This window comes from Kogia breviceps, chromosome 9, assembly GCF_026419965.1.
Source record: "Kogia breviceps isolate mKogBre1 chromosome 9, mKogBre1 haplotype 1, whole genome shotgun sequence".
NCBI classification, from domain to species: domain Eukaryota; kingdom Metazoa; phylum Chordata; class Mammalia; order Artiodactyla; family Physeteridae; genus Kogia; species Kogia breviceps.
The window spans coordinates 113338108-113365281 of NC_081318.1; the positions used below are offsets into that span (position 1 = coordinate 113338108).

General features: G+C 42.0%; 3 protein-coding genes across 9 annotated transcripts in view; 1 reads left to right on the forward strand and 2 right to left on the reverse strand.

Moving 5' to 3' along the window:
* Positions 1 to 27174, reverse strand: part of SUN3 (Sad1 and UNC84 domain containing 3) — an 86628-nt gene that overhangs the window by 39021 nt on the left and 20433 nt on the right. Inside the window, exon 2 of one of the 2 annotated variants that reach the window (XM_067042983.1) lies at positions 10826 to 10926. The gene's annotated coding sequence lies outside the window, so the exon portion shown is untranslated. Of the gene's footprint in view, positions 1 to 10825; positions 10927 to 27174 lie in introns of those variants that run through there. The other variant, XM_067042984.1, reaches the window with a different exon arrangement.
* Positions 10859 to 27174, reverse strand: part of DBNL (drebrin like) — a 50172-nt gene continuing 33856 nt past the window's right edge. For 2 of the 6 annotated variants that reach the window (XM_067042975.1, XM_067042973.1), the window contains exons 15-16: positions 24243 to 24371; positions 21593 to 22419 (exon numbers count right to left, since the gene is read on the reverse strand). In XM_067042975.1, the coding sequence (XP_066899076.1) occupies positions 22329 to 22419; positions 24243 to 24371 (220 nt within the window). In that variant the 3' untranslated portion in view covers positions 21593 to 22328. Of the gene's footprint in view, positions 10927 to 21592; positions 22420 to 24223; positions 24372 to 27174 lie in introns of those variants that run through there. The other 4 variants (XM_067042977.1, XM_067042982.1, XM_067042980.1 and 1 more) reach the window with 4 other exon arrangements.
* On the forward strand, positions 16039 to 18329 carry LOC131762447 (transcription factor-like 5 protein). Its single transcript, XM_067041707.1, has 2 exons — positions 16039 to 16640; positions 18203 to 18329. The coding sequence occupies exons 1-2, from the start codon at positions 16039 to 16041 to the stop codon at positions 18327 to 18329; spliced, it is 729 nt and encodes a 242-aa protein (XP_066897808.1).

The following is a 27174-nucleotide window of genomic DNA, read 5'->3' on the forward strand; positions in this document are numbered from 1 at the left end:
TTTTCCCCACGAGGAACAGATTGCTGGTAGATGGAATACCGTCCGCCGTCTCTTTGCTACTTTATGGAAAACGTGATGTGATCCATAATGTGCTTTGGGTTGGTTCGGGTTTTGTCTTCTTACTTCTCAGGTGGTTGTCCTTCGAGGAGGAAACCGAGTGAACAAACCTTGAGATGCCTTGGGCTCTTCTGTTGCATCACCTTCTGTGACACATCACAATGGCCCAGCCCCGCGCAGGGGGTGCACGCGGCCCCCTCCACCAGCCAGCACACGTCCTGAGTGTACATCACAGTGCTTTATGGCAGCAGCTCCCAAACATACCAGGAAATGCCAGGGTACCCGTACCCACTGTTCTCAATTTTTTTTAATTAAAAAATTTTTTTTTTCTTTTGGCCATGCCGCACGGCATGTAGGATCTTCGTTCCCCAACCAGGGATTGCATCCATGTCCCCTGCAGTGCAAGTGCAGATTCTTAACCACTGGACTGCCAGGGAAGGCCCCGTACCCACTATTCTGCTACAACAAATCTATGTTTCACTGTGTTTGCTTCAGTACTTTTTTTAAAAACATCTTTATTGGAGTATAATTGCTTTCCAATGGTGTGTTAGTTTCTGCTTTATAACAAAGTGAATCAGTTATACATATACATATGTTCCCATATCTCTTCCCTCTTGCGTCTCCCTCTCTCCCACCCTCCCTATCCCACCCCTCTAGGTGGTCACAAAGCACCGAGCTGATCTCCCTGTGCTATGCGGCTGCTTCCCACTAGCTATCTATTTCACATCTGGTAGTATATATATGTCCATGCCACTCTCTCACTTTGTCCCAGCTTACCCTTCCCCCTCCCCATATCCTCAAGTCCATTCTCTAGTAGGTCTGTGTCTTTATTCCCATCTTGCCCCTAGGTTCTTCATGACCTTTTTTTTTTTTTTTAGATTCCATATATATGTGTTAGCATATGGTATTTGTCTTTCTCTTTCTGACTTACTTCACTCTGTATGACAGACTCTAGGTCCATCCACGTCACTACAAATAACTCAATTTCGTTTCCTTTTACGGCTGAGTAATATTCCATTGTATATATGTGCCACATCTTCTTTCTCCATTCATCTGTTGATGGACACTTAGGTTGCTTCCATGTCCTGGCTATTGTAAATAGAGCTGCAGTGAACACTGGGGTACATGACTCTTTTTGAATTCTGGTTTTCTCAGGGTATATGCCCAGGAGTGGGATTGCTGGGTCGTATGGTAGTTCTATTTGTAGTTTTTGAAGGAACCTCCATACTGTTCTCCATAGTGGCTGTATCCATTTACATTCCCACCAGCAGTGCAAGAGGGTTCCCTTTTCTCCACACCCTCTCCAGCATTTATTGTTTGTAGATTTTTTGATGATCGACATTCTGACTGGTGTGAGGTGATTGTAGTTTTGTCTAATCTATTATTTTAAAAATCGTTTCTATCTTATTTTTCTTCTTTGTTTTCTGTTCCACCGTCTGGAATATTTTATCAATTTATATTTTAAACCCTAGGCTAAATTTTTCATTTCCACTGTAATGATTATTCTAAGACTTTTTTTCCATAAATACTCCTTTTCCTAGAGTCTATATGTTTTCCTATATTACTGGATGCAGTGACAGTTTTGTTCCATGTTTTTAGCTCCCTCACATCTTTACTCCCAAGTACCCCCTTTCCTATGTGTTAAACGGGGCTCCATGTTTCTTGTTAGTTGCTTTCCACATGTGTCTGGTGACGCTTGTCACATTGAAGAGCTGAACAGTCAGAGGCTGGCTTTTTCTGCACACATGAGAGGCAAGTCAACCGTGAGCTTCACGGCTAGATGGTCTGGCTGGAGACTGCAGAGTGTGGTATCCAGAAGTTTGACCCCAGGAATCCTGCAACCTTGTGCCCAGGGGGTTTCAGCTTGGCCAATGTGCTGGGTGTGGAGGTGCACAGCCCACCATGTGTGCAGAGGTTATACCTTCACCTCTTCTTTCTGCCGGGTGCTCCTGAGGTCACCTGTCCTAGAGCTGGGGGGAAAATGAGACTCCTTTTCTTGACAGGGGCAGGGTGATGACCAGGGTCTAACTGCTTCTTAAAAAGACAGTTAGCCCACTCTCAGCTGTGGGGACCCCTCAGACTCATGCTGGGCCCCACGGCACGGCCCCAGCTCTGGCCCATTCTGGGCCCTTGCGGTAAACATCAGCACCAGCATGCTGCTGATTCCCCCTACAGCCAGGGTAGCGTGAGTTTTCTCCAGGCCACTATTCCAGTCACCATTTGGCCACCTCCAGATGTTTTTCTCTCACTGTCTGCTCCCATGTTTTCCTCAGAGGTTTATGCCTTACTTCAATCCCTTCGTGTTCCTATCCAGAGGAGGGCTCAGAGTTAAACAAGGGGGCTCAGCCTGCCTCGTGTGTCATTCAAACGCCCTTAAATGCCATGGCCCTGGAGTTATAAAACACAGAGACTACTGTTCTTTGATGCAAGCCTGATGCCATCCACAGTCAGTGTCTGCAGACACCTATAGTTGAGCTATGTTGGATTTGAGCAGATCAAACCCTATCACACAAGAGTGTGCACACTTGCTCATTACAGAGGGATTTTATGGATGAATCCTTCAGGCAAGAATCCTTTAGTAAGAAAAATTACTTCTCATTGTTTTTCTCTAATATTAGTGAATTTATGAACCAAGTGAAATTAAAATAGAATGATAAAGAAGGTGGAAATAAAACTAGCATGCCTCTCAACAGGCTAAAGGAACTATATGAGACTTTATATATATATATATATCTCAAATGTGAAATATGTATATTGATATGTCAATATATACATGAATGTATATATATTATATATACTTGACTATATTATATATAATTGAAATAATATGATATATATTATAAATAATTGAATATATAATATATATTATATAAAATTGTGAGTGCATTATTTAGTCATGATGTATCCAATTCTTTTAATAAATTAATTTACAAATAGTTTAAATGTTGATATTATGATTTTCATTATATTGAATAAAATGACTGAACTCATGAAATCTTTATTTTGTTGTGTTACTATGATTCAAGGAACCTAACAATAAACATTAGATTTACAAGGTAAATTAATTTCCAGCAGTGTGCTCTCCTCTCAAAAATCTTCAATTCTAAAGGGTAGAGAGAAGCAAGAAGAACTACAATCCTGCAGCCTGTGGAACAAAAACCACATTCACAGAAAAACAGACAAGATGAAAAGGCAGAGGGCTATGTACCAGATGAAGGAACAAGATAAAACCCCAGAAAAACAACTTAATGAAGTGGAGATAGGCAGCCTTCCAGAAAAAGAATTCAGAATAATGATAGTGAAGGTGATCTAGGACCTCGGAAAAAGAATGGAGGCAAAGGTCAAGAAGATGCAAGAAATGTTTAACAAAGACCTAGAAGAATTAAAGAACAAATTTTTTTCATTCACAAATAATGCTGTTGTCAGCAGGATTGAGCACACCTTTGGTTCACCCTTACTGTGCCTTCTCAAAAAGTCACTATCCGGTGGAACCTTTTGTATAGGTTGAAGCTAGTCCAATATAGGTAAACTGATACGGCTCAACCTCTGACATAGTTGCTGAATTGCTGAGCCGTAGAATCTGCACGTCCGCCGCTGAATACGGTTCTCAGGCTGCCTTCTGAGATCCTGTTCATCTGTATCCTCAGCAATCCTTGTTACTTTTCCCAGACTGGTGGACGTAGCATGGTATCTCCTGGGGATAATTTGTGTCAGCCGGAGCCCTACTGAGATCGAACGTCTGCCCGTATATTTCTGAGGGTCCATAATTTGCTCTTCTTTGCTCCTGTTTTTTGACTGTTTTCTATTGGATTATCTCCTCACTGATTTGTAGGCATGTGTATATATTCCGGATACTATCTTGTTGTTGTGTATGTTGAAATAGATTCTTCAAGTCTGTGGTGAATCTCACTTTTCAAATAGCTTCTCTGAGGATCAGAGGTTTTAATTTAACATGGCTTAATTTTCCTTTGTGGTCTATGGGTTGTGTGTGTGTGTGTGTGTGTGTGTGTGTGTGTGTGTGTGTGTGTTTGTGTGTATTATTTAAGACAAACAAAACTGAAGGAGACGATCTATGTTTTCTTGCAAACATTTAAAAAATTTCTTTTTTCCACATTAAGAGTTTTGTACCCTCACGCTGAGGATAACCAATTATGTGGCACAATTTGTTGAATAGCAAGTTTTTCTCCTATTGGTCCGTTGACCACCTTTTTTCCTGTATCAAGTTTCCAAGTATACAAAACTCTGTTCCTAAGCTCTATGAGCTAGCTGTTCCCTAGGTCAGTTTCCATGTTGTGGAAGTAATAGCAAGTGGTCTTACTTACTGTCATTTTATATAAAGTCTTGATGTGTGGGAGGACAGATTCTTTTAATCTGTTGTTGAAAGTTGTCTTGGATATTTTTTGGACTTTGTTTTCTTTGCTGTTTTTTTTCCTCACATTCTCTTCTCCCTCTGTTTTTTTTAAAAAAACTTTAATTATATTATTATTATTATCATTTTTGGCCATGCCATGTGGCATGTGGGATCTTAGTTCCCCAGCCAGCGATCGAACCTACACCCCCTGCCTTGGAAGCACAGAGTCTTAACCACTGGGTCACCAGGGAAGTCCCTTTGTTTTCCCAAATAATTTTATACATTAAAAAAATGTCAGCTCATTAAAGTTGACAACAACAGCAAACTCAAAACAAAACCTTGTTGGAATTCCATTGGAATTGTATTGAACCTATGGATCAATTTGGGTAGAATTAACATCTTTATGATATTGCTATTTCTTATTCATTAACAATGTTTATTCATTTATTTAGGTTCTCTCTGGTGTCTTTTAATAAAGTTTCATAATTTTCTTCATGAAATAATTGCACATATTTTAGTTAGATTCCCCCCACCCCCAGTTACTTTAACTTTTCATTGATAGTATAAATGGTACCCTATTTTATTTTTGTATATACTGCAATTTTATTTCAATTGCACAGAGTTAGCGTGTAGGAAATTTAAATGAAACAGTATGGTAAAAATAGCAAAGAATGAACAACTCTAAAAAAGGAAATACACCTAAAGCATGAGAATTCAACATGCATTAGTGTTTCCTCTTCAGTTTTGATTGACACTTTTGAAGCAACCTTTGAGATCGTGATGACTATTCTGAAGAGATTTCAGCACCAGCACTAAGGTTGGTACATTCGGTTGGTTTGTAATTGACTTATTAGCCATTTACATGGTGTATAGTACAGATTTGTCACAGGTTGGATCACAGTGTTAAAGGAAAGAAGGACCTTCCTTTAATTACAGAGGATCCCCTAAACTGCACTCAGCTTAAGACATCTGATGTGTAAGAGCACAAAACCATCATAATAATGTGGCTCCAAGGAACATAGTTTTGATAAGGAAAGTAACCCAAGCTTCTGTTTCCCATTTTAATTACTGAAATCTCTAACAATGAAAAAACTGTCACATAGGACAGTAAATGTATATAGTTATTCAATCAGGCTTCTCAGAAAGAACACATTTAGCAATCTGGCATAATGCAGAATGACAGGAAACATAATGTGATTCGACACTGGTTCTTTCTGTCATTTTACACAGACATCATGTTAATACTAAATCAAGGCACAAAACATTTAGTGCACAAATCAGTTTCTTTTTTAAGATGTAGCATTTTTATTGTAGACTTTTATCTTGCTTCGGACCACTTGTACCCAGTACTTTATCCTACTATAGACTGTTTAACTCCGTCAACAGAATCAAAAGTGATTTCTGACCAGATTTGTGGGGGACATAAAGATTTATATCATCAAAGTGTTTGCATGACCAAAAGTAAAATAATAAAGATGAAAATTCCTTCTATTTCTTTTAGAAAATAGTACTTTATAAGCTTGCTGCACCTTTAATGTCTTAACTCTTGGATGACAATGAATAGTTGATCAAAAAAAAGAACTGTAGTGGTGTTTTATTTTAAAAATACACTTTCGGGACTTCCCTGGTGGTCCAGTGGTTAAGACTCCCTGCTTCTACCGCAGGGGGCACAGGTTTGATCTCTGGCTGGGGAACTAGGATCCCGCATGCTTTGTGGCCAAACAAACAGACAAACGAACACTTTCTTACTGAAAATTATGAGAATGGTGGTGAGATAGGATTGAATTCTCTTACGAAAGTAACTTTGGCATTTTCTTTCTGTGGTTCTATCAGTTGTTGCTTTATATATTTTGATTACATTTATTAAGCATATAAATGCATAAAATTATTATATTTTCCTATTGCATCACTTATTTTATTATGTAGTGATCCTCTCTGTATCTAATGCTCTGTGTCTTCAAGTCCCTTGTCTGAAATTACTGTAGTTAATTTGTTTACTATTTACCTAGTATATATTTTTTGTCTCTTTACTTTTATCCAGTCTGTGTCCTTATGTTGGATAACTTGGTTTCTGATTATCTGAAAATATTCTTTTACCCTCATTTTTGAGAGATGAGTTTTCTGGGTACACAATTCTAGATCAACCAAATTTCTCCAAGTAATCTAAAGATATTTAATTGTCTTCTGGTTTCCTGCTATTAATGAGTCTTTGATAAGTCTAATTATTCCTTTGAGGTAGTGTCTTTATTTCTTGAATTGCTTATTGGGATCTCCTCTTTGACTCTTGTGCTGAAGCTGTTAATGTGGATTTATGTTTCCTGGTACATGTTATATTTCTTTTATCAGTGAAATTTGTGCACTTTATATGTTCTGGAAAATTCTCAGCCATTAGCTATTTAAATGCCTCACCTGCTTTCTCTCCATTCCCCTCGAGGGGTACACTCTCTTTTGTAATTCAACCTTGCAGTTAAAGATTCAACTCATGACTTCTTTTTTCTTTTTAATTAATTTCTTTTGTCAATTCTCTCCTCCGAGCTCTTTGGAGATTTCTTTTACTCTCTCATTTCTGTGAGATCAGCAATGCAACAAAACTATATTCTTCCAGCAGGCATTGCCCTATTGTTGCTGGTCAGTGTATTGGAAGCAGAGTGATATTAATTGGATTTTTAGTTTTGTCCCATTTTCATGTCGGCTGGATTTCATTGCTAAGCCTTTTTCCCCTTAGGGTTCACGGTTAGTGATCATCTGTGTTCTTTTATGGTTGAGAATGTATGTATGTTGGTTTTATTTAAGGGTCATTCTGGTTGGGTCTTGTATTTTTATCACACTTTCTTTCTCTTAGAACTTTGTAACTATTGATGCATTGTTATCTAGCACTGAATAGTTTGAGGATATGTTTGAGGCCAGATAGATATTTTTCCTCTTGTGTGGATATTTGTAGTATATGTCCTTTATCTTGGAAGTTCAATAGCTCTACTTCAGCTGCAGCTTATTTTTCAGAAATATGGCATACTCTTCCAGTCTTGAAATAAAGTTTTCTCTGTTTTAGGGAAATTCTCCTGTGTTATATCTTTGAGCATATTTTTTGTTCCATTTGTTGGATTCTCTGCTTCAGGAATGGCAATTATCCTTATGCTGTGGAGTCTTGTTTTTCAAAGCTGATTCTGTTAGCTTTTTGTGTTAATATTTTTGCCTTTAAAATTGTTTTTTTTTTAAATCAGTGTTGTTATCTTTGTTTTGTGGTTTCTAAATCATTTAGAGTTCCACAGTAATGATTTTTTTTTGTTATTTTTATCCCTTAGATCTGCAACTTCTCTTTTTATTTATTTATTTATCATCTTTTTTATCAGCTCTTGTTTTCTGAATGTTTGTTCTTAATTAATTTGTTCTTCTTTATGAAACAGTTGTAAAGAAATTCTTCATTTTATCTGAGTTGTTTCTTTTTTATTTTTTTAATTTTTATTTATATATATTTTTTGCGGTACGCAGGCCTTTCACTGTTGTGGCCTCTCCCGTTGTGGAGCACAGGCTCCAGACGCACAGGCTCAGTGGCCATGGCTCACGGGCCCAGCCGCTCAGCGGCATGTGGGATCTTCCCGGACCGGAGCACGAACCCGTGTCCCCTGCATCGGCAGGCGGACTCTCAACCACTGCGCCACCAGGGAAGCCCTCTGAGTTGTTTCTTTTCCAGCCATGGTCCATGGCTTTCTTTTGCTGGCTTTGTTTGTTTGCTTCCCTCCAGAATGTTTAGATAGCTGTCTTACTCTTTGTTTTCATGTGACTGATGCTTGGGCCGCTTAGCCCAGGTGTTGTATTTGTCCTTGACTCTCTTTTCAATAAACCTGAGACAAGTTTGATTTCTCCTTCAAACTCTGATGCAGTGTCTGAGCATATCCTATATGTGCCACTTTTCTCCAGCATGAGGTTGGGATGCTGGCGGGGATGAGATGCAGGCATATTAGCCGAGCCAGGCTGCATGCTCTCCTTTGACATCTTGTTAAAGGTTTTATACCACATTCACCCATCCAGTTAGGGAAGTGAATCTCCAACTTTGGATTCTTTTTCTGTTTTTATGTGTAGCCCTGGGAGCATCTCCAGCAGAGTCAGCCTCCTTGTTCACTTTCTGTGCGTCGTAGTTTGAATGTTCCAGCAGCCATTTTCCCACCTCCACTGTCAGAAGAAGGAGAAAAGGGGTCCTTCAGGGCCCCTGACTCCACAGATGCGTGTATGGGGGAGAGTCCCTTGCTCTGAAGATTTTGGGGACTGACCATGGTGGGCTTGTGAGATCCGCCCCCCGCCCCTGCCCGCTGTCTCCTCTGACTTCATTTCTTTTCCTTTTCCTCCCTCTTATTTTGTCTGGGAAAAGAAAAAGTCTGTGAGGAGATTTCAATACACCATTTTACCCAGGGCTCCTTTATTTATGTATTTGTATGTATGTATTGTTAAGAGCCCCCCAAAATGCTGTGGTGTCTCAGCTGTCCTGAGGGAACCGAGGAAAGGGCGTCCGTAACCATCGCTGTGGGATGTGGAATTTGGGGGTGCAGGACTGGCACTTCTGCCATCTTCCAGGGGAGCTTACCTCCTGGGACTCTTGGCAGGAAAGAGGGGACTTCGCACTTATTTTTTAAAATAATGTTATTCTCGTTTGAAACTAGAGATTTGCCATTGATTTTATGACTGGTTTGACAAATATTTGTAATTTTTTTGTAAGTTGCCGTTGCCTGTTTTAGTTTGGCCTTGACAAGGTCCTTTAAATTATGCTGGTCTTTGTAGGGAAAAAAAATTCAGATGCTATAAATGAAAAGATTGATACAGTGATTGCATAAAAGATTTAGATGAGGGCTTCCCCGGTGGCGCAGTGGTTGGGAGTCCGCCTGCCGATGCAGGGGACGCGGGTTCGTGCCCCGGTCCGGGAAGATCCCACGTGCCGCGGAGCGGCTGGGCCCGTGAGCCATGGCCGCTAGGCCTGCGCGTCTGGAGCCTGTGCTTCGCAACGGGAGGGGCCACAACAGTGAGAGGCCCGCATATCACAAAAAAAAAAAAAAAAAAAAAAAAGATTTAGATGATAAAAAGGCAAATAAGCAAATTGAAAAAGTATTAGCAGTACCTAAAAAAAAAAAAAAAAAAAACAAAGGGCTGACTTCTTTAATTAAAACAAAACAAAACAGGAAACAATGATTTACAAGCCAGTAAAAACGAAGCAAAACAATTTAATAGAAAAATGGGTACAGGGAAGAACAGAAGTTAATAGAGAAGGACTCACTATATGCTTAACTTATGAAAAATGCTTGATCTTAATAATTAAGAAATATTATTTTTTGCATATGAGTTTGACAAGACTGATAAAAATTTAAGTTTGTTAGTCTCAGGTGCTACTGAAAGTGTTATTAGAGTGAATAATGACTGGTTTGGCTTTTACTGAGGGCATTTTGGTTATATCTACCCAATAAAAATCTAAATTAAAAATCATATGTACTTTGAGTCAATAATCTTGTTTAGCAATGCCACCTCATAGATATACTTAACAAAAGTCAGCCAGTTGTACAGAAAACTCCTGATAGCACTGGCCTCAGACAGAAAACTTTGCAAATTCCATAACTGGATGATGGGTTAAGTAACTTAAATTCTACAGTAGATGATTATATAGCCTTTTAAAACAATGAAGCTGATCTATAAATGCTGATATGAAAAATCATTTCCAAAAAAATTTGTTATATTTATTTATGTCTTTAAAAAATGAATTAAGAAAACCGTTCGAATAATTTATCTTTTGGGAGAGTGGTTGTATTCTTCCTGTACTTTTTGAATTTCCTAACCATACATATAGTTACTTATTTATAGTATCCAAAGTAACTACGTGAGTCTTGGCTCTGTTTTCTTTATACTTGTTTGTCTTAAAAATGGCTATCTTAGATTATTAAAAAAATCCCAATTAACTATATATTTACTTTCCTTAATGGTATCAAGTTATTGTTTAATCTGAGGTATATTTTCTATTTTGCACATTTCTATTCAGCCAGAATTAATTATGGACTCCCCCCCCATCCCCGTACTCCAAGAAATGCTTCATTTGTTACAGAGAATGAACAGGTGACTTAAGTTTTATGGTCTTCTGTGTGTTTGTGACCCTTATTTCTTGTTTAATTACTACCCTTTGAGGCAGTGGGTGCCCTCCTGTGGGCGTTTTCTCTGTTATCAGGGTGGACGGTATTGGATATCAGCACTTTATCAGAGAACTTTCCATAATGATGCACTTTCTGGCACAAGAAATACTTCCTCATGACCCATCTCCAAGAGGGTGATTTCTTTTCTTCTTTAATTACACCAGGGATGGAAACATTCTTTCCCATCTGGGTTTTGTCTTTATGGTTTCAGGCGACATAACACTCACCTGGGCACACATTTGCTAGACCTTACCTGGAAGGGCTGGGACAGGAGGACAGGCCTGGCAGCTCAAAGACCAAGGCAGTAAAGTGACAGGAAGTTCACTTGAGTTCAAAGCGTCATGACTCAAGAGTCTGAAAGAACAAGACATGCTTTTTAGTGTTGACAGCGTCCTTAACCTAACCTGCAGATTTTTAGGTTTTTGTTTGTGCGGTATTGAATGTCTTGCTTGTTCTGTGTCTGGCTGTAAACTTTTGTATTTGTAAAGTGAGTGGAAGCCAATAGAAGAACATTGTCCACCCAAAAACAAGTGAAGAATGATGACAATAAAAATAATCTTGTGATAATTGAGGATTTTCTATTAATTAATTTTTCACTGGGCTATACCTTAGGTATTTCTTTCTCAAATAATTAAATTCTGTGTATAGATGGCAGTTCTCTTCTTTTGACTTTGAAAATTCAGGGTTATACAAATTATTTCAACCCCTATGGGTAGCTCTTTTGCAGTCTGTGTCAAGATATTTGACTCCAATAACCTGACTTTTCAGTTTGTTCCAGTCTGAAGAAAATAATTTAAAAGAAAAATTATTTATACACAAAAAGTTAATTGATAGAAAAATGTGAATTATGATATATTCATTTGTAAGAATGTTAGATGACCAGTAAGATGATGGTTATGAACCTTGTGTGGCTTCATTAGAAAATATTCATAAAATGAAGGTAAGTGGCTGCCACCACCAACTTTGGGAAAATATCTACTTGGATGGAAAAGTCAGGAATGTTAAAAAAAAATTAGAAAAATAAACTAGTGAATTTGTTGGAGTGTGAGAAATATGGATGAAGTTTTTTTTTTTTTTCATGTCTTTAATGTCATAAAGTCTGCAATAAATAAATATGTGGAGAAACAGGGAAGGAGCTGAAGCCAGGTCTGGTGGGAGAAGGACCGGGAGCTGACAGTCGTGGATCTGGATACGGTGACAAGGGAACTGGGGCCGTCTCTGTGGGGCCTCGTCTCAAATGATTGTTCTCAGGGACACACAGTAGGAATGACAATGACCTCCTTTAAAGGAAGCCTGGTCTGGCCTGTAAACCCTCCCTCAGGAGATGGAGATATTGTAATGCTTTTCGATTCATTCAAACACTAATTTTTTTGGACAACTTTCCAGGTCCTCTCCCTGGCTGAATTCTTCTGGCTGTGTATTCTGTTCATGATTCTGATAGTACTTCGTTTTCCAGAACTCCCAGACATAGAGACAATTATGAGTTTAACTTTTATTACACTTTTTGAATTACAAACATCTGAAGAAGAAAATGCAGCATTCTTTTTTTGTTGTTGTCCTTTATAAATTCTGAATCCTGAGTGAAAGGAATGGATAGAGTTCTGTTGTAATATCATAATCTCTGTTTCTGGGGTATGTGCCAGTAAGCATCAATTTAGATCTTTTTCTCTTAAGAATGATATTCACATGTGTGCTCTATCTAGCAGATAGATTTATTCCTTGAACTAAACTGCCTTAATTTGGGAATAGGTATATAAGTCATTATAAATATAGAAATAGAGGAAGAGGTAAAAGGGGGCAGATGCGTTTCAGTTTTTCAACATGATAGTGGTGATGGTGATGGGATATTGAGGATGGCAAAGATGGTGAGGATGGTGGTGATGGTGGTGATGATGGTGAGGATGGTGAGGATTGTGATGATAATGACAATGGTGATGACAATGATAGTGATGATGATGGTGGTGATGGGATGGTGATGATGGTGAGAATGGTGAGGATTGTGATGATAATGACAATGGTGATGACAATGATAGTGATGATGATGGTGGTGATGGGATGGTGATGATGGTGAGGATTGTGTTGGTGATGATGATGGTGGTGATGATAGTGGTGATGATGATGGTGATGGTGGTGATGATGATGGTGATGGTGGTGATGATGGTGATGGTGATGATGAGATGATGATGATAATGATGACAATGATGGTGATGATGGTGATGGTGTTGATGGGATGATAATGATGACAATGATAGTAATGATGGTGATGGTGATGATGGTGATGATGGTGATGGTGGTGATGATGGTGATGATGGTGATGATGATGATGCTGATGGTGGTGATGATGGTGATAACGTTGATAACAATGACGGTAGTTATGCATTGAGAAACCATTATTAATAACTTCCTCTGCTCCAGGAGCTTTATCAGCAAGACCAATTTGTTTATCTGGTTGGAAACCTCAACAGCATCACTCCTTGAGAAATGATTGCCTATTTTGTTTCTATCAGACTTATGCCCACTTGAAATATGGATAATGTGGTTAATTCTAAAAATGTTACATGAATAAAAATTACTAAGGGATGGCTTTTATCTAAAATAGTATGTCACCATTCACAAGAGTGAATTAATGTATTTATTCATTTGGCAAATAATGTTTTGAGTGCCTTCGTGTCCCAGGCCTTGCTGAGGATGAAGTTGTGGACAAGGTATTTTCCCTGCCCTTCCAGGACTTACTGTAGGGCCAGACTATTGTGATCAGTGGGACATTGGCACGATGGGACTCTGGAGAGTGAGCACAGAGGAGAGGAGAGGTGGCCGCTCCATTCTAGGGAAAGGCTTCTGAGGAGTTGGCAAACGTGAAACTTTTTCAGATAAAAGAGTTCAAGGGAGGAAAGATCCGGGCAGGGCAGACAGCGTGGGGAAGATTGAAACTAAAAGGAGTTCATTATGACTAAGAAGCAGAGATGTGGCTGGAGGAACGAGCAGGTTCAGATCAGTAAAGGCTTTGAAGGATGTTGAGGGTGGTGACTTCCCAAAGGGCACCGAGCAGCCACCAAACGGTTTCAGGACGGTCCTCCCGGGAGGAGTCCGTGGGGCAGTGCTCTAGGTGCAGGCAGAGGTGCATCGGAGATGGGGGGCTGGACGCCGGGGAGCACGGGGTGAGTCCTGGGGCACTGCGGCACCAGGCCCGGCCTCAGTGGGAGGAAGAGGGCAGGTCCTTAGAGGTGAAGGGGGGACCACAGTGGGATGGGTGCCGTGAGGAGAGGGGGCCTCCCGCTGGGACCCCTGGGCGGAGGGGCACCCTTTGGAATTGAGGAGGCACAGGAGGGGCTCGGGGGCTGTACTCCGCGTGGCCGGGAGGAGCCCTGAAGGGGAGAAGCTCCTCGTGAGGACCACACAGGGGGCAGGCCAGAGGGACGGGAAGAGGCCGTGGAGCCGTGTGGGGAGCACTCAGCGTGGCCACGGTGAGCAGTCACAGGTGTTGTTGCCACGTGGGCGGGGGGAGGGCTGACATGTCCTGTTGGGGGCGTTGGTGCCATCGCCCAGGGCGGCTCGGTGGGCGGGGACACGGAAGGCAGGCTGCAGTGACATGAAGAGTGATGTGGAATTTGCAGTGAGAAACTGCAAGGCCTGAGTAAATAATTTCTTCTCAGTTATATCAACTGTCAGTCTTTTTTTTTTTTTTTTTTGGTCTCACCGGGCAGCTTGTGGGGTCCTAGCTCCCCGACCAGGGATCTAACCCACACTCCCTGCAATGGAAGCATGGAGTCTTAACCACTGGACCGCCGGGGAAGTCCTCAACTGTCAGTCTTGATCTAAATACGCATTCTGAAAGTGGACAGGGGTATTTTGGAAAAGTCTTTTTAAAAAAATAGCGTGTCATTTATCTACTTTAAAAATGCAAGGGGACAAAGCTCCTTTCACAAGGTTGCGTGCATGCATATTTGAGGACCTGTAGCAAACGCACTGGGTGCTGGCTTGCGTCAAGGAAGGGCTGGGCAGGAAGCGGGGAGGCAAAGGGGGAAATGAAAGTGAAAAGAGACCACAGACCGAAGGGCCTTGAGTGGGTCCTGAGGTCAGGGAACAACGTGCAGAAGTAAGGCAGGGCCGCTGCTGGGGGCAAGACAGCAGGCGGGAACGTCGGTGTCACAGGTGGACGACGTGCCAGCGAGGACTGAGGGTCAGACCCCTGTCAGCAGTGGCTGATGAAGTTCTTGAGTGACTTCATCATTGATAACAGAGCATCAAGTCTACAGTGCCGTGTGTTACAGGGCAGCCCTGGCATGTGGGACCAGCAGCCTAGGATGTTCCTTATGCTAAAGGATGATACCCGTCCTGAAGCATTTGGCCAAGCTCTTACTTTTTGTCAGGAGAACGGTCCCCACGAAGAAGTGGCCTTGGGGACATCGGAGATGTTTCTTAGAGGCTGATGCAGATGAGCGTGTGCAGGGAAGAGAAGCCTTTGTCTCAGTCTCAGAGGGGTCCTGAGCCCAAATCACTGAGGACCACACTTTGAAGCCCCATCTGCCACACCCTGATGTGTGAGCCCAGGCGAGGGGTCTAGCCCCTATTCTAGGACACCATTTATAGGACGTACCCAGGGTTGGCAAACCCATAGGGACAGAAAGAAGGTTAGTGGGTAGGGAGTGCTAATGGGTATGGGAGTCTTTGGGGTTATGACAATGTTCGAAAACTGTGGTGATGGGATGTGAATACACTACCACTGAAGAGCACACTTTAAAAGGATGAACCCACATGGCATGTGCATTCTGGCTCATCATTGGCCAGTGTTTGCGAGTGCATTGATTTTACACGAGCCCTGCCGGTTCTAGGAGGAACCGTGCACCACGTGTATTTATTTACCTGACTGAATTTTCACCTACGTACAGACTGCCTTGTCACGCCTGTATTTGGGGCCGCTGTCTCACCTGTCTGCTGTTCGGGCGCACTGTAGGCCTCGTGTCCCGAGAGGGGGGGACCGCATGACACCCCGTGGATACATGGACTCGTGGTGAGGCGTTACCTGGAGAGGCGCCTCTTGCATGCGCCCTGATACCCGGCCAGGCCCCGGGCGGCCCCGCGGACACTCGACCCAGGTGTCTGACCCTCGGACACTGGACTCGGGCGTTTGGCCCCGGGGACCTTGGGATCCCGGCGGCCCGGCCCTGCGGACACTCAACCCGGGTGGTCTGGCCCCTCAGGCACTGCACTTGGACGGCCTGGCCCCGCGCGCCGCCGCCTCGCCGCCCAACCCCCGCGCCCCCGACCTGCGCGCGCAGCTCGGAAGGGGGCGCCGCGGCGGGGGCGGGGGCGGGGCGGGCGGTTGGTGCGGCGGGGCCGCGGCGGAGAGGGGCTGCCCTTGGGGGCGGGCGGCGCAGGCGCGCTGCGGCCGGCGGCTTCTAACCCCCTGCCTGGCGGGCCTGGCCCAGCCGGCCCGGCCGCGCGCCCCACGCCGTTGGCGCCGGCATGTCAGGCCCCGGGCAGCGGGAGCCGCCGCAGGCGGGCGGGCCGGCGGGCCCCGAGGGCGCGGACGCGGCGCTGGGCGAGGCGGGGCAGAGTTTCACGACCACCGACCTGAGCCTTGTGGAGATGACCGAGATCGAGTACAGGCAGCTGCAGCACATCCTCTACTCGCACGTGGAGGAGGCGGCGGCCGACGGCGAGCTGGAGACGCGTCTCAACTCGGCCTTCCTGGCGGCGGCGGCGCCGGGCGCGGCGGCCGGGGGCTTCGCGGCGGCGAGGGGCGCGCCGCCCGTGTACCCGGTGCTGTGCCCGCCTGCGCTGGCCGATGGCAGCTTCGCCGGCGCCAACCAGTGCCTGGGCCACATCGACTTCCAGGAGCTGCGCATGATGCTGCTGAGCGAGGCGGGCGCGCCCCCCGCCGCCGAGAAGACGCCGGGCGCCGACGGCCCGGGCGCCGGCACAACCCGGCCCAAGGCGCCCGACGGCGCCGGCAAGGAGAACGTGGAGGGCGCGCCCGAGACGCGGGCCAAGTCGGCCGTGCGCGTCCGCCTGGAGGACCGCTTCAATAGCATCCCACCCGAGCCCCCGCCAGCCCCGCTGGTTACGTTTGGATTCCTTTCAGTTTATTTTCTGTGTATCCATTGTAGGTTTTTGGTTTGTGGTTACCATGAGGTTTATATACATAGCCCTGTATATATAGCTGTTTAAGCTGATAGTCATTTAAGTTTGAAGGCATTCTAAAATCGCTACATTTTTTTCACTAACCCCCACCATGTTTTATGTCTTTGATGTCACATTTTACATCTTTTTATTTTGTGTATCCCTTAACTAATTATTGTAGTTATAGTTGATTTTACTACTTTTGTCTTTTAACCTCCATACTAGCTTTTAAAGTGGCTGGTCTGCTGCCTTTACCATGTATTTGCCTTTACCAGTGAGATCTTTTTTTTCCCCACATGTTTTAAAATTTCTAGTTGTAGTCTTTTCTCATCTGCATAAAGAAGACCGTTTAATACTTCTTGTAAGACCACTTTATTTATGTTGAACTCCTTTAGTTTTTGCTTCTCTGGGAAATTCTGTCTCCTTCAATTCTGAATGATAAGCTTGCTAGATAGAGTATTCTGGGTTGTATTATTTTTTCCTTTCAGCCTTTTAAATATATCCTGCCACTCCCACTGGCCTATAAAATTTCTGCTGAAAAATCAGCAGATAGTTTTATGGGAGTTCCTTTGTGATTAGTCATTTTTTTCTTGCTGCCTTTAAGGTTCTCTATAACATGACTTTTTTTTTTTTTTTTTTTCCCCAGTACGCGGGCCTCTCACTGTTGTGGCCTCTCCCGTTGCGGAGCACAGGCTCCGGACGCGCAGGCTCAGCAGCCATGGCTCACGGGCCCAGCTGCCCCGCGGCATGTGGGATCTTCCCGGACTGGGGCACGAACCCGTATCCCCTGCATTGGCAGGCGGACTCTCAACCACTGCGCCACCAGGGAAGCCCGAGTTAGTTTTTAATATGATGTGAAGTAGAGGGTCCCACTTCATTATTTTCCATGTAGATATCCAGTTGTCCCAGCACCATTTGTTAAAGAGATTATATTTTCCCCACTGAATTCTTCTGGGACTCTTGTCAAAAATCAGTTGACCATAAATGTGAGGGTTTATTCCTGTACTCTCAATTCTGTTCCATTGATCTATATATCTATATCTATCCTTATCCTAGGACCATGGCCAACTTGGTTACTGTAACTTTGTACAAAGCTTTGAAATTGGGAAGTGTGAGTCCTCCAACTTTATACTTTTTCAAAAATATTTAAAACTATTCTGGGTCCCTTGATTTTTCTATGAATTTTCAGATCAGCTTGGCAATATCTACAAAGAAGCCACTTGGGATTGCCAACTACAAATTGGCACTTGCCACGGGCACTTGCCATCGACCTCTACAAAGATTAAATTGGTTGCCGCTGCACCTGATTACTTTCAAAACCCTGTGAAAGTTATTCAGGGTGGAGATCAGGAGTGAGGCACTCTGTGCTCTGAGAAAAACTGGCAGAACATGTCTTCAGATAGTTAGATATTTTCAGGAGCTGATTTTATGAGCCCAATTCTTGAATCTCCTCATATCTAGAAAAGCACTAAATTCCTTCATGGTGACATCTGCTTCTTGTGACCAGCAGTAACCCTCATGAGACCTTCTACAAAAACGATGTGCTTGATCGCATGTACTCCCCCTTCACCAAAATCACATATGTACTGACCTTCCCCTCTACCTCTTTGGAGCAGTTTCTCAGAGCTATCTGAAATGCCATCTCCTGGGCTACAGTCCTCATTTTGCCCCGAATAACACTTAACTTGCAACTCTCACACTGTGTATTTTTTTTAAGGATTTTGAAAGATTTCATTGAATCTGTAGGTCAATTTGAGGAGTACTGCCAACTTAACAATATTGCCTTCCAATTCATAAACTTTTCATTTACCTGTATCTCCTTTAGTTCCTTTCAGTGATGTTTTATAATTTTCAGAATATAGGTATCCCCTGCTTTTCAAAAGTTTGCTTTACACTTCACTTTTACAAAAGACATACATTAGTAGCTGCTTTTGCTGACTAAAAGAAATTAAAGAGAATTTTTGCTTTTATTAAAAAAAGGCAAAAATCAAAAAATAGTGTTCAACATTTATTTTGCAGTGAGCTGTTATAGAAGCAACCTGAGCAGGTGGCGTAGCACCTCCAAGCTCCTCTCCCAGGAACTACACCCAGCATCTCAGCATCCAGCTACCACCATAGCTTTCATTACGTCTGTGAGCATCTGAGCTTTATCTCAATTTATTTTGTGCATCCACTAGCAAAGTGTGTCCTAATGGATTGCTTCTTTGCTTTATGCAATTTCAGCTTATGAAAGCTTTCTACTTTTGGACCGTAGGGAAAACGTGTGTAAGTTTTGCATGTTTATTAAATTTATTTATAAATATTTTATTCTTCTGATGTTATTGTAAATGGAATTCTTTGGTTGATTTCATTTTCTGATTGTGCATTGCTAGTGTATAGAGAGATTCAATCGATTTTGGTATACTGCAACCTTGCTGAACTTGTTTATTCTTTTGGTGGATTCCCATCTGTGAAGATAGTGTTTTACTTCTTCCTTTCCAAACTGGATGCCTTTCATGTCTTTTTCTTGCCCAGCCGTCCTGGTTAGAACCTCCAGTCCTATGTTGTATAGACTTGGCAAGAGCGAATGTTTGTCTTGTTCCTGATCTCAGCCTTTCACTATTAAATGTAATGTTAGCTACGGGACTGTTTTGTAGATGCCCTTTATCAGATTGAGGAGGTTTCCTTCTATTCCTAATGTTGAGTATATTTTTTATCATGAAAGTGTGTATGATTTTGACTAATGTCTTTCCTGCATCTATTAATTGTGTTTTGTTTTTGTCAAAGGACAAACTATTCTATTAACATAGTGTATTATATTAATTGACCTTCAGATGTTAAACCAACATTGCATTCCTGGCATAAATTCCACTTGGTCATGGTGTATAATCCTTTTTATTTGTTGCTAGATGCTGTTTTCTAGTATTCTATTTGTTGAAGATATTTGTGTATTTATAAGAGATATTCGTCTGTAGTTTTCTTGTGATGTCTTTCACAGGGTGTGGTATTAGGATAACACTGACCTCGTAGAATGAGTTATTAACTTTTACTTTAACCTAAATATATAATTAAATTTAAAGTGAGTTTCTTGAAGAAAGCATGGAATTGGGCCATTTTAAAGTCCAAACGGGGGGCTTCCCTGGTGGTGGCACAGTGGTTAAGAATCCGCCTGCCAACACAGGGGACGTGGGTTGTAGCCCTGCTCAGGGAAGATCCCACATGCCGCGGAGCAACTTAGCCCGTGCGCCACAACTCCTGAGCCTGCGCTCTAGAGCCCGTGAGCCACAACTACTGAAGCCTGCGCGCCTGGAGCCCATGCTCCGCAACGAGAAGCCACCGCAATGAGAAGCCCCCGCAATGAGAAGCCCGCGCACCACAACGAAGAGTAGCCCCCGCTCACCACAACTAGAGAAAGCCCACGTGCAGCCACGAGGACCCAATGCAGCCAAATATAAATAAATGAAATAAATAAATTTATATTTTAAAAGTCCAGGTGGATCATATATCTTTTAATTGGTGTGTTTAGACCTGTGATATCGTGATATAATAATAAATATATATTTTGGTTTTCATCCCCATCTCCTGGCAAGAACTCCTAAAGCCTTTGTAATTTACTAAGCAATAAAGGTGCTAGGAGTGCCTTTTGTTCTAATATTTGGTTTTTGACCCTGTTTCCTAATACAGAGCTCCTAAATCCCGTGGAATTTCCTGGGTGAAAGGAGTGTCTCTTGTTCCAGTAAAGCACTTTGGTGGGCTCCTGGATAGCTTCAGGATGGGGTCTGGTCACCAGAAAGACCAAACCATGATTAGAAGCTTGGAACTTATGGCCCCACCCTTCATTCCCCAGGGAGGGGAGAGGAGCTGGAGATTGAGTTAATAATCAATCATGCAAATGTGATGAAGCCTCCATAAAAATCTCTAAAGTACTGCATTAAGAGAACTTCTGGGTTGGTGAAGACACATGCCAGGAGGGTGGATCATCCCAAATGAAGCTCCTGCACCTGGGACACTTCTAGATCTCACCTGATGTACCTCTTCATTTTGGCTGTTTATTTGTATCTTTATCATATCCTTTACTATATAATAAACCAGTAAATGAAAGTGTTTCCATGAGTTTCTCTTGCAAATTATCAAACCCAAGGAGGGGGCCATGGGAGCCCTGATTTACAGCTGGTCCATCAGAGGTACAGGTACCTGGGACTTGTGATTAGTGTCTGAAGTGGGAGCAGTCTTGTGGTTCTGAGCTCTTAACTGGTTCTGATGCTATGTCCAGGTAGATGGTGTCAGAATTCAGTTAAATTGTAGGACACCCTATCAGTGTCTACCGATAATTGGAGAATACCTTGATGGAGAAAACCCCACGTCTTTCGTGTTAGAAGTGGTGTGAGTAGTAGATTAGCAGAGAGGAAACATAGTTCCTATGGTTGTATACAGAAAATCATTCATTTTTCCTAGGCAAGCCCATTTCTGTTTAAAGAAACTATTGAAATGTTTTAGTTTAGGTCCACTGTTATTTGTTTTCTGGGTTTTGTTCTCTGTTTCTTCTTTCCTGCCCTTCTTTTCTCCTGATTATATTTCTTTGTATATATACTATTTAGTGGTTGTTCTAGCAATTATAATATACATAGTGACTTTTCAAAGTCTACTTAGAATTAATATTTTACTACTTCAAGTAGAATGTAAAAACCTCATCACCATATACGTACATTTAACTTTTTCCCTTCATGTTGTAGTTGTATTACATCTACATACATTGAAATCCCCATCAGACAATGTTATAATTATATATGTGTGTGTGTGTGTGTGCGTGTGTGTATATACACACACGCACACACACACACACACACACACACATATATATATGAAGAGGCAAATAATAGTTTCATATTTACCCAGATTTTTTTTTTTTTTTTACCATTTATGGTGTTCTTCCTGCATTCCTGGTGTTCTGAGTTTCCTTCTAGTATCATTTCTTTTAGGCCTGAAGAGCTTCCTTTAACATTTCTTTTAGAGCAGGTGCTCTGGTCATGAATTCTCTTAATTTGTCTTAATCTGAGAATGTCTTTATCTCACCTTCACTCCTGAAGGGTATTTTGGCTGGATATAAAATTCATGGACCACAATTCTTTCATTTCAACAATTAAAAAATGTTCCACTTCCTTCTGGCCTCCACAGCTTCTGGTGAGAAATCCATAGCCTTTTGAAGAATTGCTCTCCTACATGAAATGCATCATTTTCCTCTAGCTGATTTTAGAATTTTTCTTGGTGTTTAGTTTTCAGAAGTTTAATTATGTTTCTGGCCTTTTTTTTTTTTTTTGGTTGTTTATCCTGATGGTGATTCACTGAACTCCTGATTGTGATTCACTGAACTTCATGAATTTATAAGTTTCTATCTTTCTTTTCCCAAACTATTGTTAAGTTTACTGACTCTATTTTCTGTCATTTCCATTCTGTTATTGAGCCTATCAAGTGGGTTTTAAATTTTGGTTACTTTTATTTTTCAGTTCTAAAATTTCCAATTGTTCACCTTTTTATCTTGTTTCTTGGCTGATACTTTCTGTATTTCCATTCAATTTAAGACTATTCTCCAGTACTTGTCACAGCATGGTTATGTGATGCTGTAAAGTCTTTATCTGATAATACCAATATCTATGTCATCTCAGGGTAGACATCTGTTGATTGTCTATTTTCTTACATGTTGAAGTGTCCTTGATTTTCATATATTGGATAATTTTGGATTGTATCCTAGAGATAGAAAGATAGATATGTATCTATATATATTCATTACAAACTTTTGTGAAGTATATCCATAGGTACCTTCCAGCTGTCAGGATACAAAGATAAAACATAATTCCTGCTGTCAGAGAGATTACAGCTACAGTTTGGGAAACACTCAAACTGCTACAGTAGAATTAATCACTGCTCTCAAGACACAGAGTGGACATAGAATGGACAGCAATGCCAGATGAACAGATGAGTTAGAGAAGCAGAGGTTTGGAAGAAGTAATATCAGGGTTGAAATATGAGAGCTGAGCAGGGAATAGCCAGGAAGGGACAATAAGGAAAAGAAAGGGTAGCATGGAAGTTAGAAAGTGGAGTGCTTCCTGGGACCTGATACAAAGTTTATTTGTTTATTTGTTTTGTGAAAACATTTAAGTTATACTTTCTAAGCAAACTTCAATTGTACAATACAGTGCTATCAACTGTAACCACCAACTTCTATGTAAGATCCTCAGATCGTATTCATCTTATAGCTGACAGTTTGTACCATTTTACCAACCTCTCCCTAATTCTCCAGCCTCTGGCAACCAATTTTCTACTCTCTGTTTCTATGAGTTTGGTTGTTGTTAAACTTAAGTTCCCCAAATAAATGATACTATGCAGTATTTGTCTTTCTCTTTCTTACTTTTTTTGTTTAGCATAATGCCCTCAAGTTCCATCCACATTGTTGCAAGTGGCAGGATTTTTTTTCTCACGGCTGAATTTTATACACACACACACACACACACACACACACACACACACACAAAACACACCTTCTTTATCCATTCATCCACTGATGAACACACTTCCTTTGGCTATATACCCAGAAGGAGGACTGCTGGATCATATGGTTCTATTTTTAATTTTTCAAGGAACCTCCATACTGTTTTCCACTCTGGCTGTACCAATCTGCAATCCCACCACAGTGCACAAGGGTGTGAAAAATCTTCACATCCTCACTGACACTTGTTATCCCATGTCTTTTTGATGACAGCCATTCTAACATGTGTGAGGTAATATGGTGATTTTGACTTGCATTTCCCTGATGATTAGTGTTGTTGAGAATCTTTTCATGTACCTATTGGGCATGTGTATGTCTTCTCTAGAAAAATGTCTATTCACTTCCTCTGTCTATTTTTAATCAGATTGTTTGGTTTTTGCTACGGAGTTCATTACATATTTTGGATATTAATCCCTTATCAGATACATGATTTGCAAATATTTTCTCCCATTTCATAAGCTAACTTTTCCTTTTGTTGATTGTTTCCTTGGCTGTGTAGAAGCTTTTTAGTTTGAGGTAGTCTCACTTGTCTATTTTTGCTTTTGTTTCCTTTGCTTTTGATGTAGAATCCAAAATATCATTGCTAAGACCAATATGAAGGAGATTTCCCCCTGTGTTTTCTTCTAGGAGTTTTATGGTTTCGGTTCTTATGTTCAAATCTTTAATCTATTTTGAATTTATTTTTGTAAAAGCTTTCTCAGAAGGCTGGGGAAACTTAAGCACCTACCAGGACTTCCTTCTCAACAGTCAGGACTGAGGCTTTCAGCTAAACTTGACTACAACATCTTACAACTTCTAGGCCCTTAACTATGGTATCCTTGGCATCTCCTTGGCCAAAGCTGATTATTTCTGACTTCCGGTCCAAGATAGTAACATAGGAGGTTCCTGAACTCAGTTCCTCCTCTGGGTACACTGAATCTACAACTACACAAGAAGCAACTCCCTCTAAAAGAAATCCAGAAAGTAGCCAAGCAATTCCCACATCTCAAGTGAACAAGAAAATACCCACATCGAAACTGCTCACCAGTCTCCCTGGAAGGAGTTTGTGCACACGTCTGGCTCCCTATTTTGGCAGCTGCCAACCAAAGGACACACCCTTTGATCATCTGTCTCTGGTGGCCAGTGAGGCTTGCATTTGTGGGGTCTCACAGGTCTGTTCAAAGAAACAGGTTTTAACCAGCTATCTTCCCAAGGTTCAGCAGGGAACGCAGATAGAAATTCCATTCCGCGGTCTTTCCTTGAAAGAGGTTTATTTGCTAGTTTAAAATCTGCTGCCTGAGGGTCAGGCTTCTAAGTCAGCACACATCTAGGGCTGACCTTGGTACACTCTCAACTACTAGGAGCCACTAAGAACATAAGAAGATAGCTTGGACAATCACAAAGGTTTGAGAGAAAGCCAAGAGCTCAGGACAGGATAAATGATAAGGTTCATCCCCTTCATGAGACCATTCTGTCAAGACTGGGAGAGGTAACTATTTCATCTAATGCACAGACACCAACATAAAGATGAAGGAAAATGAAGAAACGGAGGAATATGTTCCAAAAAAAAGTAAGATGTAACTCCAGAAACCGATCTAAATGAAATGGATATAAGTGATTTACCTGATAAAGAGTTCAAAATAATGGTCATAAAGATGCTCAGCAAACTCAGAAGAATGTATGAACAAAGCAAGAATTTCAACAGAGACAGAAAACATAAGTCAGGAACAAAAATCACAAAGCTGAAGAATACAATAACCGAACTGAAAGATTCAGTAGAAAGATTCAACATCAGACTAAATCAAACAGAAAAAAAAATTAGCTAACTCAAATACAGGGAAGTGGAATTCATCCAATCAGAAAAGAAAGAAGAAAAAAAAAGAAAACAAGTGAAGATAGTTTAAGTGACTTATGGGACAGTATCAAGTGGGCCAATATATGCATTATAAGAGTCCTAGAAAGAGAAGAGAGAAAGGGACAGAAAGCTTATTCAAAGAAATAATGGCTGAGAATTTCCCTAAGCTGGGGAAACAGACAGACATCCAGATCCGGGAAGCCCATAAAGTTGTAAGTAAGATGAATCCAAAATGACTTGTACCAAGGCATATTATAATTAAATTGTCAAAAATTAAAAACAAGGGGAGAATCTTAAAGGCAGCAAGAGGAAAAAAAACAAAAACAAAAACAAAAAAACCTGTTACTACAAGGGAACCCCCATAATATTACCAGCAGATTTTCATCAGAAACTACTGCTGGAAACAAAACAAAACAAAAAAAGCCCTGACAGCCAAGAATATTCTACGTGTCAAAGTTGTCCTTCAGGATTGAATAAGAGATAAATAATTTTCTAGATAAGCAAAAGCAGAAAGAGTTCACTACCATTAGACTAGCCTTACAAAAACTATTAAAGGGACTTCAGGGCTTCCCTGGTGGCACAGTGGTTAAGAGTCTGCCTGCCGATGCAGGGGATGCGGGTTCGTGCCCCGGTCCGGGAAGATCCCACATACCGCGGAGCGGCTGGGCCCGTGAGCCACGGCCGCTAAGCCTGTGAGTACCGAGCCTGTGCTCCGCAACGGGAGAGGCCACAACAGTGAGAGGCCTGCGTACTGAAAAAAAAAAAAAGACTTCAAACTGAAATGAAAGGAAGTTAATTAGTAACAAAAAAATCTGAAAATATAAATCTCACTGGTAAAGTTAAATACAAAATTAAATTCAGAATACTCTAATGTTGTAATGGTTATGGATAAATCAGTTAGAAATCTATAAATCACTTTTAAACCTAATGAAGGTTAAAAGACAAAAGTATTTAAAATAACTAAATAAAATAATTTGTTAGTGGATACAAAATACAAAAAAAATTAATTGTAACATTAAAAACATAAAACATGGTGGTGGGGGGGTATGAAAATGTAGAGCTTGGTCTGGAGGATCAAGATGGCAGAGTAGGGACTTCCCTGGTGGCACAGTGGTTAAGAATCTGCCTGCCAATGCAGGGGACATGGGTCTGATCCCTGGTCTAGGAAGATCCCACATGCCACAGAGCAACTAAGTCCCTGAGCCACAACTACTGAGCCCGCGTGCCACAACTACTGAAGCCCATGTGTCTAGAGCCCATGCTCCGCAACAAGAGAAGCCACCACAATGAGAAGCCCGTGCACCGCAACAAAGAGTAGCCTCTGCTCGCTGCAACTAGAGAAAGCGTGCACAAAGCAACGAAGACCCAATGCAGCCAAAAATAAATAAATTAATAATTTTTTTAAAAAAAAGATGGCAGAGGGAGGACGTGGAGCTCACCTCCCTCTCACAAACACATCAAAATTACATCTACAGGGTGGACAATTCTCACAGAAATTAACTGGAAGCTGGTAGAAGATCTCTTATACGACCAAAGCTGCAAGAAAGATGTCCATGTTAGTGGCTAGGATGGGAAAATAAAAGGCATCAGAATGGGACCAGTGTCCCTGGGAGGGATCTGTGAAGAAAGGAAGGTCCACACTAGCAGACCCTCACTTGGAGAGCCCCCTTGCCTGCTGGGAGGTCCGTTGGGATAGACAGAGGGGCTGGAGGAGCCTGGATTTTGCTTGCAAGGAGTGCACTCATGCTGGCTTGCTTGCAAGCAGGGCAGAGAGAGACGGGTGCTGGCAGCTGCCACCTCACTGCAATTTCCGGTCTGAAACATGCAAGGCAGGGGCTGCTAGTACTCGCAGTGGCTAGACACTAAATCTTGGGTGGTTGGTCCCTGGGAGAGGACTTAGTCTAGTTGTGCAGAGACAGCCCAGAGGGTCTGGGGTGTGTTCCAGGCTGAACTGAGGAGCCCATTCGCATGGGCATGGCAGGGATGCATCTGGCCTCAAGCCCATTATCAGCACTTGCATTGTGGGGGGCGGGTCCAGCTGTGGTGGGCTTTGCAGGAGCACATACCTGGTGCTCCTACAGAAACGCATATCTCCGTGGACAGGCCCTGGAGAGGAATACAG